Source organism: Malania oleifera, chromosome 1 (assembly GCF_029873635.1).
Source record: "Malania oleifera isolate guangnan ecotype guangnan chromosome 1, ASM2987363v1, whole genome shotgun sequence".
Classification (NCBI taxonomy): domain Eukaryota; kingdom Viridiplantae; phylum Streptophyta; class Magnoliopsida; order Santalales; family Ximeniaceae; genus Malania; species Malania oleifera.
Genome location: NC_080417.1, coordinates 155,277,661 through 155,291,416, shown reverse-complemented (window position 1 = coordinate 155,291,416; position 13,756 = coordinate 155,277,661). Strand labels below are relative to the sequence as shown.

The window sequence follows — 13,756 nt, the reverse complement described above, 5'->3', positions numbered from 1 at the left end:
ACTAATATCATACTATATACAACAAAAGCTGTAAATTTGTATACATATACATAATTGTACTTTATCCCTGGAACTTTGTATGTCATGATTTGACCTCTCAGGATAGGGTTGTGCGGCCCGTATGTAGGACTTAACCTGGTCGGCCCTCTAGGTAAGTCATCATACTCTACACTACCTCAGTTCAGCCAAACTGCATCCACTCCTAAGCTTAGGGCTAGCTACTACCTCGTCAAACCGGCCCCCTCAACCTAGCGAACTAGGGAGCTACATACTCTTCGAGCACGGTTGACGGTACCCACACACTATCTGAGATATGTGGTTGCACTCTATCTGTATTAACAATGGTACCGTGCTCTGTATTCTTTATCTGTATCTGTCTATAATCATTTCTCGGGGATCTAATACTATATATATACATGTATACTCTTTTACTGTTTTCATCATGTTTCCAAAATTACCATAATGCTATCTTTCTGTAATGTAAATTATGTAATCTCTATATTCTGTATTTGTAGCATCTTGATGCTATCTCTGTATATCTGTCTATAAAATATATATATTTATATACTCTGTCTTTATACTCTAAATGTTATGGTAATAGTAAACATGGTATACTACAAATGTTATATATGATGATCTGAGTAAAAATGTAATATATTATTCTGGATAAACATTTGTAATATATTGATCTGTATAAAACTATAACATACTGATCTGAGTAAAATTCTGTATACATATATATGTATATGTATTTGTTTTGTGAAACTATTTGAATAAAAGTTGTATATGTACATGTATCTGTCTGTATAATCTCTGTGAATATCTGGCTATATCTGTATGTTCTGTATAACTTCATATATTGGAAAAACTGTATAAATTTCTACATCAAATATTATCTACTCAGACCACACATACTTTAAGAACACATATTCTGAAAATTTACATAATAACTGGTATACATACATGTTGATAAAATTTCTATTAACATATTCAAATTTCCTGGCATAGCATATTTCTCTTACCTTATCTCTGAAAAGTCTCTCCTATACTCTAACCCTATACTCGTAGGGTTCTTCACTTAACACTTTGAAAACGACATCCCTCAAAACAAAGCATCAATATTTTCCTACATACAACATTTCCTATAACTGCAGGGAAAGAAAATATTAAATAAATTGTCTTACCCTGAAACTGAGATGAATTTCAAACCTCTTCTACCGATGATCCACTCCAGTAGACTTGTAGAGAACTTCGTCAAGAGCATTGTGGTGGCTTTAGATCATCGATCTGGTGTGAAACGAGGTTGGGATCAAAGAGAAAAGCAGAGAGAGGCGTTTAAAGAGAGAAAGAGAGAGTTTGCGCTGAATTTTCATCAAAAAATTTGGGTTTCAACTATTTATAGAGCCGGATTCATCGACGAGACACGTCACCTCGTCGACGAGTACTTAAGTAATTTCGTCGACGAACCCTACCTCCTCGTTGACAAAATTCAGACTGCCCAAAACCCCTCTTAGCATTTTTTTGTCGACGAGGTGTGACTTTGTCGACGAGACCTACTTATGCACTTGTCAACGAACTCCCTGTGTTCGTCGACAAGGCCCTGTGTAAAAATCTTCTGAGTTATTTTATTCAAAGTGTAATGTCATCAACGAACGCTAAGCATGCTGCCTCCTTCTGTTTCTGTTTTCATTTCCCTCCCTCTTTGTTATTTAAATACCATTATTCTTCAGGTCGTTACATTCTCCCCTCCTTATAAAATTTCATTCTTGAAATTTACTATTCATATAACTCATCATTCTTTAAAGGCAAAACGGTCTAACTAAGCTAGCATGGGGGAAAAAATAAATGCACACAATTAATTCCCATGTAAGCATGGAAGACACACAACTCTCAACACACTCACAATTTTCAAACATAATAAAAACTCTCATTTTCTAGACACACTTAATAAGTACACAACTTACAACACATATTAAATACTAAGCATACTTGCAAGCTAAGTTATCTTGCAATAATATAAAGTAAGTCAAAGGGTAGGCCCAGCCATGTGGGGCCTAATATGGAATTGTGTGGGAACCACAAGACTGTTAGGACCCACATAGCGTCTTGATCTCGAATTTGCTTCGGCATCTTTGTTGGGGTCTTTCTCACACTAGAACTTCTTTTAAATACTCTGTGAGTTCCTATGTAGCAACAAAAAAAAAGAGGCATCTAGAAGTCGTCCATGTGTTAGCATGTCAGCAAAGGAAATGTGGACATCTAGAGGTCGCCTACGTGTCGTAACATCTGAAAATGACAGGGGTAACACATGCTGATCCCCATCAGTAGGTCATCTAAGAGAATGTCACGGTCCATATCATTCCTATGACCATGATAACGATTCCCAACTTGGATTGCCATCAAAACATAACAACACAAGGGCAAGAGACTTACAGCTATGGAAGGAAATTTTGGGGAGGCCAAATCAACCAAGGAATAATGGGTTTGAGGGTTCGCCTAATCTAACCTAGGCTCTGATACCAAGATAATGTAGGATGGGGAGGGGTGGCCTAGTCCTATTGATAATCCTCAAGCCAACACATACACCAGAAATACTTTAAATTGAGAATTGAATCAACCAAATGTAAACAATATTAATTAGGCTATGATTCACATGTTTAAAGAATTTTGAAAAGATGTATAGTTTTTTTCCAAAAAATCAGTTCCGACGGTTCTTTCACAAAGGACTTAAGTCATGCCTAAAAGATGCTATTTCAAATATTCAAGAATATAAATTTTACGCTAGCATAGCAATATTCCCACAATTGACAAGAGAAAATGCAAAAATATTGAGATTTAAAGGTTCTGGGTGACTTTAGTCACCTGGGTTTCAGGGTCGGTCACCTGAAGAATTTAGGAGCAAAATTCCGATTTGGTAGTAACAGTTCAGTTGACTGAGCCAACGACTTCAGTCGCCTGAACTCCTACGTGTTTTGAATAAAATGCAGGAATTCATGGGATATTTTCAACTAGGACTATGGGGCTTCAAACAAGAGTTCATAACCAGTTAAGTGATTATGAAAACATCAATATTACCAGACGAAACCATTGGATGACTTGATATGGTTCACCACAAACTCTGACCACAACAGAAAATTCCTTCGAACAAGCTTTTGAAAAATGATGAAGTAAACTGTTGTGTGTATATAAAAGTGTTTGTGGTGGTGTCTGAAGGATAGATGGAAATGGTGATGCTGTTGGATAGATAGTGGTCTCTCACCACATGATCTCTGGAGAGAATGTGTAGCCTTACACTACTCAATCGTAAAGATTGGACAAAGCTAACAAGCTTCAACCAAAAGATTTCTATTCAATATCAATATCTTAGCTAAATTTTCAGCTTTTACAATGGAGATAAATGTAAGATAAGATTAGGGGGGGGGGGGGGAGGGGTGAAAAAGCATTAAACATACTTGCACTTCCCACTCAAGTATGGGAAACAACCTAATAAATACTAACAACTTACTAGACATATTAAATTTTAACACAACTTACTAACACTCTCACATGCAAGCAAGTTGTCTTGAAATATTACACATTAAATACAAAAAAAAAGTTAAAGGGAGGCCCAAGTCATGTGGGGCCTACATAGGTCTTGAACTCGGACTTGTTACGGCATATCAACTTGGGTCTTCTCGCACCAAAAGTTGTCAGATACTACATGGATGATTTCAATGTGGGTCGAGCACATCATATGCCTCATCCAAATGGTACCAAGGAAAGACATATTTGGCTTTTACATCGTTGATTAGGACATCCGTCATTTGGTTATATGCAACATTTGTTCCCTGATTTATTTTCACATATATCAACTGCTGACTTTAAATGTGATACTTGCATTCTTGCTAAAAATCATTGAGTTACTTATCCATTGACTATGCATAAAAGTGACACTCCATTTTCTTTAATTCATTCCGATGTCTCTCCTGTTTCTGTTGCATCTCGTAATCACTGGTTTTTAATATTTGTTCGATAATGGTGGTGAATATGTTAACGGGGGATTCTATGATTATTTCCAACGCCATGAAATTATTCATGAAACTTCTTGCCCATAGACTCCTTAGAAAAATGGTGTTGTTGAATGAAAAAATTGACATATACTTGAACTACTCGTGCCCTCTTACTTGGCACCCACGTACCCAACTAGCACTGGGCTGATGCAGTTACTATTAGGGATTTATACTGAAAGACATGCTTTATGTAATCGGTTTTAGAATTTATTAATAACTTCTGTTATTTCATTTTAATGAGAATCTTTGTGAGCAATGTTTGCCTAACATTATTTATTTAATGATTATGCATGTGTGTCTTTTATTCTATATAATAGGTGATCTAGTGTGTAGAGTACAACTTATACATAGAAGATTAGATCATCAGTTCTTATAAAATCTAAGTTTATTCTTCACAGTTTTAAATGAAATTGGACACACCATTGGTAGGACCATAGCACAAGGTTTTAATAGGTCTATCTTGACTATTGGGAATGGTATAGTTCCAATTCCTTGTGCTAGTACACTTTGTGTGTATTGAACAGGACCGTCTTGGGGTAATTGTTTTTATACTAACGATATAAAACAATTAATACCTCATGATTATTATGAGTGCTTATGCTCTTAATCTTGATATGATTATTGGACATGTGCATATAGTGTTTATTACTTTGATTCGTAGAAGAGTGAGATTCTTTATGGGTCAAAATACTCAGTGAGTTGGGTGATGACATTATGTGTATGGTGAACATTAATTATTGATGGAATCCACATCCTCGTATCGGGATTGATGAAACCCCCTTAAGGAAGCTTATAAGTTTTGATTGTGTCAAACCCTGCAGGTGAATTTTGAATCTAGCACATGAAATAAGTTAAGTGGAAGGTCTTAGGGAATTAATATGTCAATTACTTAAATTTTCAGTAATTTAATTTAATAAACGGGTATCTGTAATCTTTACGTGGGAAGATAAATAAGCATTTAATAATAGGAGCTCAAATTTGTATTTTGAATATGATTGGGAGTGCAATTACAATTATTTAGTGGTATGAATTATAATTAACGTAATTAAGAATGAATTTGGGTCGGATTAGGAATTCTTAATTACGTGAGAAGCCCTACCTATATTTGCCCATACGTCCCTACTGTAGCCATATATACATGCACTTCATTCAGCAACTAGGGGAGACAAGCAAACTCTCACAGAGGCAGACATTTTCGTGAGAGAAGAAAACCCTAGTACCCTCTTACGAGCCCACTCTCTCAGGAGCAAGGCGTGTTCAAGGTCATCTTCAAGAGCTCGTTTTCGTACTTGCAGATTTGGGATCAAACCAGACATATTCGGGAGCAAGGCGTAATTAGAATTGCATGATGTGATTATTTTTTTTATTCACATGCACTACAACTGGATTCTAGGGCTATTCCACAAGTCTCTTTAGTTACTACAACCGTTCACCTCCTTAACTATATGTCATCCAAAGTTTTGGACTTTAAAACACCCCTACAGGCTCTTTCAACTTATGTGTCCTTGCCCACAATGTTAATGATTCCTCCCCGAGTCTTTGGATGTGTAGCTTTTGTACATCTCCATAAGAACCAACGCAATAAACTTGATTCCTGTGTTGTTAGGTGTCTTATTTTTGGGTATGCCTTACATAAAAAGGGATATCGGCGCTATGACCTAACTACCAAGTGCACCTATGTAACTATGGATGTATCGTTTCTGGAATCCGACATATTCTTCTCTCCCTCAGTATCCAATTCTTCTCTTCAGTGGGATATCTAAGTTAAAAAGCTAAATTGGTCAAGGTTTGACTAGCTGGGGTTTAATGACATAAATACGGTAGTCAATGGGGAACCTCATAAAACTCCAGATGCATCTCCGGAGGATGATATAACTCTAAGAGCAACATCTACACCACTTGAAGCTGGAGAAGAATTCCCCACCCCCTCCCCCCCCCCCCTTTCCACTCCTCAATACCTGAAGAGCCATCTCCTGAGAATATCCACAAGGTAAACTTTCCCATTGCACTTCCTACTAATAATGATATGGATACCTCTGCTGGTTATATCTTACCTTTAAAGCATACTCATGGAAAGCCACCAAATAGGTACTCTCTAGAAATTGAGGAACGAAGGTCAAGGTATCCGTTTGCCAACTATGTATCTACAATGCGACTACTAGAACCCCTAAAAAAATTTGCACATGAACTTTCCTTGTGCCATGTTCCCACTAATGTTCAGGAAGCTCTAACAGACCCTAAGTGGACCCAGGCTATAAAGGAAGAGATTGAGGCATTACTAAAGAACAAAACATGGGCTCTTGTGTCGTTACCTAAAGGAAAAAAAGATGGTCAGGTGCAAATGGGTGTTCTCCATCAAACACAAGGCAAATGGATCTATCGAGCGATATAAAGCAAGGCTAGTAGCAAAGGGTTATACACAAACATATGGCGTGGACTATCAGGAAACATTCTCATCAATAGCCAAGTTGAATACAACTAGAGTCTTGTTATCTCTAGCAGCAAACCTTGACTAGCCGCTGCACCAATTTGATGTAAAGAATGCCTTTCATCACGGTGATCTTGAGGAGGAAGTGTATATGGATATTCCACCAAGCTACATGGCAACCTCAACGACTGAGGTTGTGTGTAAGTTATAACGCACAGTGTATAGACTAAAGCAATCACCACGAGCATGGTTTGGACAATTTAACTTGGCAATGAAGAAATATGGTTTTCAACAAAGCAACTCAGACCATAAACTCTTCCCGAAGCATCAACTAGGCAAGGTAACAACATTGATAATCTATGTAGATGACATGATTATTACAGGAAATGATTCAGAAAAAATTTTGAATCTCCAAAAGCAGTTGGCAATTGATTTTGAGATAAAGAATTTAGGAAGACTCAAATATTTTTTGGGAATTGAAGTGGCTAGACCAAAGCAAGGTATATTTCTCTCCTAGAGAAAATATATACTTGATATACTATCTGAGGTGGGATTACTAGAGTGTAAACCTACAGAGACACCAATAATCCAGAACAATACACTTGGAGAATATCCAGATCAAGTACCAACAGACAAAGAAAAGTACCAGATGTTAGTTGGAAAACTTATCTACCTCTCACATACTTGCCCAGATATTGCTTATGTTGTAAGTATAGTGAGTCAATTCTTGCATTATCCTAGTGAGGATCACATAGATGCAGTGATCAAGATTCTTTGATACTTAAAGTCATCTCCTGGAAAAGGACTTATGTTTTCAAAGAATAATCATCTAAGGGTTTAAGGATACACTTATGTAGATTGGGTAGGGAATATCTTGGACAAAAAGTCCACTTCAGGTTACTTCATGTTTGTTGGAGGGAATCGGTTACGTGGAGAAGTAAGAAACAAAATGTAGAGGCATCATCAAGTGCATAAGTCGAATACCGTGGAATGGCTAAAGGTCTCTGTGAGCTCCTCTGGCTAATTATACTATTAATGGAAATAGGCTTTGTTCCTAGTTTCGAGATGTATCTATTCTGTGACAATAAGACGACTATCAATATTTCTCACAATCCTGTCCAACATGATCGCACAAAACATGTGGAGGTAGATCGGCATTTCATCAAACAAAACCTTGAGGCCAAGATAATTCTTTTTCCTTTCATAAAGTCTAAAGACCAGCTAGCAGACATACTTACAAAGGCAATATGTCACTTGACAAGTTAGGTATAAGAGATCTATATGCACCAACTCGAGGAGGAGTGTTGGCGTGAGCTATCATTAAAATTAGAGAGATTATAGGGATGAACCTTGAATGTAAACCCCTTGTTTCCAAGGTCACCCTTTATTCTAGCTATAATATTTGTATATCCAAATATAGGTTTCAATAATCTTCTATATAATGTGCATCTCCATCTCAGTAAAGTGAATGAAGGAAAAAAAACAATTTTTATTTCCAAAGTTGACAATAATAATTTTCTTATATGAATAACGAAATTCTATGTAAATACTTTTTATTATTGTTTTAATATAAAATGTATTGCACCATTTTAAAATCAGTTTCCAGACAACGCCAGAATATGCTGCTATAATAAAACGAACAAATTTTATAAAAGATTTAATAGAGAAAATATAAAAGAATCCACTTTTTGAATCTGTGCGCCTTTTGAATCGAGAGAAGTGGCAACAATGTTCGAAGCACAGGCAAAACCAGCAGCAAATGAAAATTTTCCTTCCCCCACCAGCGGTATCTTTATCTTTTGAGAGCTACTGTAATGCTTTATCCATTCTCTGGGAGTAGTTCCTTAGTATTTTGGATGCTTTAATTATCATTTATATGTAAAGAATAGGAGCATGCTTCCTTGGGAAGCTGCTTCTCACACACCCAACCTATGATTTACCATTGAATCAAAGTATTGGTTCCATGCAAATGCATGTCACTAAATGCATATCTTGACAATCCTTTATTTACCACTCTTTTCTTTTTTCCTCATTTGGGAAGAGAAAATGTGTTGGGTAACAATGGGAAGAAAGATTTTTCTTCACAAACATCAGAGTAGTTGCAGATTTTTGTTCATTCTATAATTCAATCTACTTATTTTCAACGGTTGGCAATATTTTCCTTTATCTGTTGAAACAGGCAATCCCCGCAAAAAGATATTTCCAATGTAAAACCATGTACGCAAGATACATCCACAACAAAGACTCCAGATCAAACAACTTCAAAAGCAAGTCTCCACATCATAAAAAAGTTTCCCATTTAATTCCTACTGCTACATATATATTACTGCAGAATCGTATACGTATGTACGTTAATCACATCCAAACTGTATGCATTTCTTTGTGCTTCAGAATCCAAATTTGTATGTGTTGCAAGGGTGGCACCTGAAGTTCCCATCGCCTCCAAATCCACACTTGGTGCGATAGCCTGGATAGTCAATGAAATTAAATGGCACCTCACTTATAAGTCTCAGCCCAACGCTCGAGGCCAAGCTCTCCAAATTCCACCGTCGGTGGAAACCATTTGATTTGTGGGTAATGTGAATTTCACCCTTGTCTGCAACTAATTCCTTCGCATTCTTCAGAAACAGACAGACCAATGTTTGGTGGCGGCTGCAAGAAGAAAAAACAACTAATTATATATATGATGTGAGATGAAATTTAGGATTCCATTTGAAACTTGAAAAATACGAAGGAATCCACTTTTTCTTATTTGGCAGTCCAGGAAAATGAGAAACAGGTAGGGAGAAAACACAACCAAAAACTTATTTCCATCAAATTTTCTTTTGCTTTTCTCTTCTCTCACAAATTTCTTAAACCCAATGGAGCCTAATCCTCATTAATAAATTCTTTAGACACAGCAATGCATAAATTCATGTAAATGGCTGTTTGGGAGGTGAGAAACAACACTAACCATTTCTGGGACTCCTCTGACTCTGTCTTGAAAAAGCCAGCATATGGGAAATTGAAAATGATGCGATCGAAGTACTTCATATCCTTGAGCAAGTAGTTATTGGTCATTACAGTAGCATCAACATCGTGGATGACTGTGGAACCTCTGGACTTCAATTCACCAATATTGGCCCTAGCCCTCTTATAATTTTTGTCCAAAAACCCAGAAATTTAATGTCTTATATGTTTTAGTTAAGAAGTAATAATGATGACAAGGTCATGCTCAAATAGAAACCAAGAGCTTAAGGAAATGACCAAAACAATGTATGCATAAATCCCTTAAATGTGTGGGGGCTTTTGTTCATTTCATATAATGAATAAGTATCAATCAAAGCAATGTTTCATGCCGCTTAAAAAAATTAAAAGACAGAATCGAACAATGAAGATGCAGGAATTACCTATAGAGTCGAGAGATGTAGCAACCATGTTGGGAGCAGATCCAAAAGCCACCGCCAAACTAGCAGAAAATGAGAAATCTCCTTCACCCACCAAAAGTATTTTGTGATGGCTGCAATAGTGTTTTTTCCATATTTCATCAACACAAAGGTTCAAATCAACGACCCTGAACGAATATAATGCACTATTACTGCTCGATTCGCTACACCAGTCCAGGCTTGGATCCAATGCACCATTAGAGGTCAAGTTGATGCAGAAGTCCAAATTGGATGGGGAAATCGGTAGACTTTGCTGCAACACACAATTTGGATAATAAAGTTGTGGATTCATATCTGGTGCACCGTGAATCAAAATATTATGGAACAACCAACAAATATTGAAATTTTTATGGAACAACCAACACATTGAAATTTAAATTGCAGCTTGGTAGATTATTACCAGGCTTTCCTTTGAGGCATCGTCATTAGTAGTTCTTGAGTTGCTACATGAGTACTCCCAGTCTGCCAAAGAAACTGAAAAAGGTTATAGCGCAAGTCAGAGGTGATCCAAGAGTTTCTGCAACAGTATGAGAACGGTGGAGACATGGGGTTTTGGTCAAATGCGCTTATGCTAGGATCAATTGATGCACCTCGTGTCAGTGGAGATGTCAATAAGTTTTCTGATAGTGAGATGCTTTAGTACCTGAGGTTGGGCAGCTAAGATCCAAGCTTGATATTGCCAGAGAAGTCTGTAACATTGGCGCACTAGACCTAACTTCCTCCTCTGATTCATCACATATGGATCTCATGAAACTAGAGATTAGTTTCCTCATTGCTTCACTGCATATGCATCTGATGAAACTAGAGATTAGTTTCCTCATTGCTTCACCACGTATGCATCTAATGAAACTAGAGATTAGTTTCCTCACTTCACCACATATGCATCTAATAAAACTAGAGGTTAGTCTCCTAATCAAAACCTTGATCTTCTTCCTCTTCATCCTTTTCTTCTTCTTTGTGGAACCTTGAAACTAAGACAGGGAACTTGTTTAAATTTCAACCAAAACCACGTAGCTGGTTGTCCTCTTAAGGAGCAGCCCAACGGTTTGACAAATTAATTGGGGCTTCCCTCTTGGAGATCCCATGATTCAAAAAACAAACAAACAAATAAATAAAAAAAGGAACATGAATGTGGGTGCAATGCAATGTTGATGCATGAGCATTTAACCATAAGCAGCCTAGAGGTTTCAAATTTCTCATGTGTGAGATGTATCATGTATGTTATGGAGTGATGTTAAATTCTTACATGATTGCAGGACTACTATGCAACTAGCCAACCAACCAATTGACCCATAACCCATTTAATGGACTTTTCAAGAGAAAGTGAGCATGTGTATGATGTAGGACGGTTCTAAGTAGCCCTAGTCCTACAGTTGACCCTCTTTTTAGCGCACACACAATATCACAATCTGTGAGAAGAATTGAATTAACCAAGTATGAACATCACAAACATATTCTAATGATCACAAGTTGTTGAGATTTTGAAAACATATATGATTGGTTCAAAGCCCTTAGTTGATCATTTCATTCAAGTAATCAAGTTCACTTAAAAGATGTTATATTAAAAGCCTAAAATCAAAAGTCTTAGCGTACAAATCAACTATCCCTAAGCATGGTACTAGCAAGCATGTTCATGTTGAAAATCTAAGAAGATTCAAAGAGAATGAACAAGGTTTTTCAATCAAGGCCTCGGGAAGAGTTTCAATGCTTTTTTTTTTTTTAAACAAAAACCCCAACACCTCACTTATGGTGGAGGTAAACCGTGGTTACAAACATGCCACAAGGGATTTACAAAACAACAAGCACAAAACTCATACCATTAACCAACTAAAACAAACTAAACAAGATCATATGAATCAAAACAAAACGAGCACAAACAATAAACAAAATACCTACAAACTGAAGCCAAATACCTACAAAACAAAACCTGAGGAAAACATAGGAGAATCAAATGATGACATTTAAAAGCGAAGACTTGGAATACTCATCTTATTCATCCAAATTAGACCACTCATTTTACTCAGCATTACATCACCTACAAAATATCTCCTCGTGTTGCCTCCCTCGCCTTGACGAGCCAAGTAATCCGCCACCTAATTACCTTCTTTAAATTGGTACTTTATAGAGAACTGACGAGATAACTAAAGGCCTTGTAGCTCTTCTTCTAACAATTCTCAAAAGTCCCGTAAGTACCAAGAAGAGCAAATTCCAAGAGTGATCCATTCCACCACCAATTCCGAGTCACTTTCAATACAAATATTCTAATATCCCAACTCTTTATGGAGCCGAACACCACTAGTAAGAGTCTGCAACTCCGCGCCATTATTACTACCGGTCTCAAATTTTTCAGAGAAAGCAGCCTTAATATTACCTTATAAGTCGCAGATAATACCACCACCACCACAAGAACCCAGATTTCCTCTGCAAGAGCCATCAATATTTATTTTCAACCAACCTATAGGAGGCTTTTCCCAGACAACTTTTCGAGGAGTTCAAACCTTCAGTATTATTGATTTCACTTGGAACTCTTCCAAAAAATTCTTATCGATAGAAGGTAGAGAACCCTTCACTCTTTCTGCAATTTTCGCAAGCCAAAACCTCACCGATAACAAAACTGCATTCCCCGACGCTTACTTATCTTCCATGCGGGCTTTACAACATCTGAGCCAAAGTCTCAAAGTAATTATAGTAGGTAACAAACCGATGATCGTACCTTTTTGGGTTGATTTTTTGGCACATCTAAACCATCAACTAATTTTCACCCTCCAAGGTTCATCATCAAAGTTTAGAATTCCCAAGACAAACGCTGGTCTCTTCTAGACCATACTTGCGATGGAATCCATACTCAAAACATGATTGAGAGATTCCTCCTTTTTAGCCATGTAGCAGTTGCAACATGAGACCATATCAATTCTCAATTTCAGCACTCTCTCATCAATAGGAAGACATTGGAACATGGCTTTCCACATACACATCGATACTTTTTTAAGAAGTTTATGCTAAACCCACTCCATCCACAGGTACTGCTTCTCTTTAAATCTTATCACCTCCCAAGCCGAGACAGCTGAAAATTTTCCATCAATGGAAGGCTTCCAAATAAACACGTCAGGCACCGATTTGTGCTTTATAGATGACAACAAAATCTCATTCGTTTTTGGAACCCCTACCAAATCTTTTAGCATATCATTATCCCAATTCTTCGACTCCCAACAATCTTGAATCCTAAACTCAGGATGCTGGACCGTGTGAGAACACTCCCCAAGGGGACAACTACTCAACCACTTATCAAACCAAATAGAAGTTTTTCCTTCTCTAACATTCACATAAACATTCTCATGGACTTCGGGAAGGATTTTAAAGATTGTCTTCCAAAAACGAGAGCCTATAGGAGTGTAATTGATTGAAGCCATGTAACCCGATTTGATGTATTTAGCCTTAAAGAAACAGATCTAAAGATTATCTAACGTCATCAGTCTCCAAGCAAACTTCATGTGAAAAGATCTTTGAACATCATTTAGGTACCTTATGCCAACACTCCCTTCATCTAGGGGTTTGCAAACCTTTGGTCAAGCACACCATTTTATTTTCGCCCTACCATTACTCTCTCCCCAAAGAAAAGAAGAAAGAATGGAATTAATATTTTTTACCACCACCAAAGGAACTGAGAGAACCGCTAGCGTATGAGTCGTCATGCATGATAAAACATGCCGAATAAGGATGAGGCGACCTCCCTGAGACAGCAACCTCATCTTCCAACTTGCCACCTTATTTCGAATTTTTGAGACCAACGAATCAAACTTTCTAGCAGTAAGGCAACAAAAATCAAAGGAGCCCCAAGGTACATCATTGGAAAA

At 37.2% G+C, this 13,756-nt stretch overlaps 1 protein-coding gene across 1 annotated transcript; it reads right to left on the bottom strand.

Moving 5' to 3' along the window:
• Positions 1-8,660: 8,660 nt before the first annotated feature.
• Positions 8,661-13,312, bottom strand: LOC131150184 (uncharacterized). The gene is made up of 6 exons (XM_058100783.1): positions 12,950-13,312; positions 10,546-10,873; positions 10,303-10,364; positions 9,872-10,155; positions 9,431-9,637; positions 8,661-9,129 (listed from the first exon to the last, which is right to left on the bottom strand). The coding sequence occupies exons 1-6, from the start codon at positions 13,310-13,312 to the stop codon at positions 8,865-8,867; spliced, it is 1,509 nt and encodes a 502-aa protein (XP_057956766.1). The 3' UTR covers positions 8,661-8,864.
• Between the last annotated feature and the right edge of the window lie 444 nt (positions 13,313-13,756).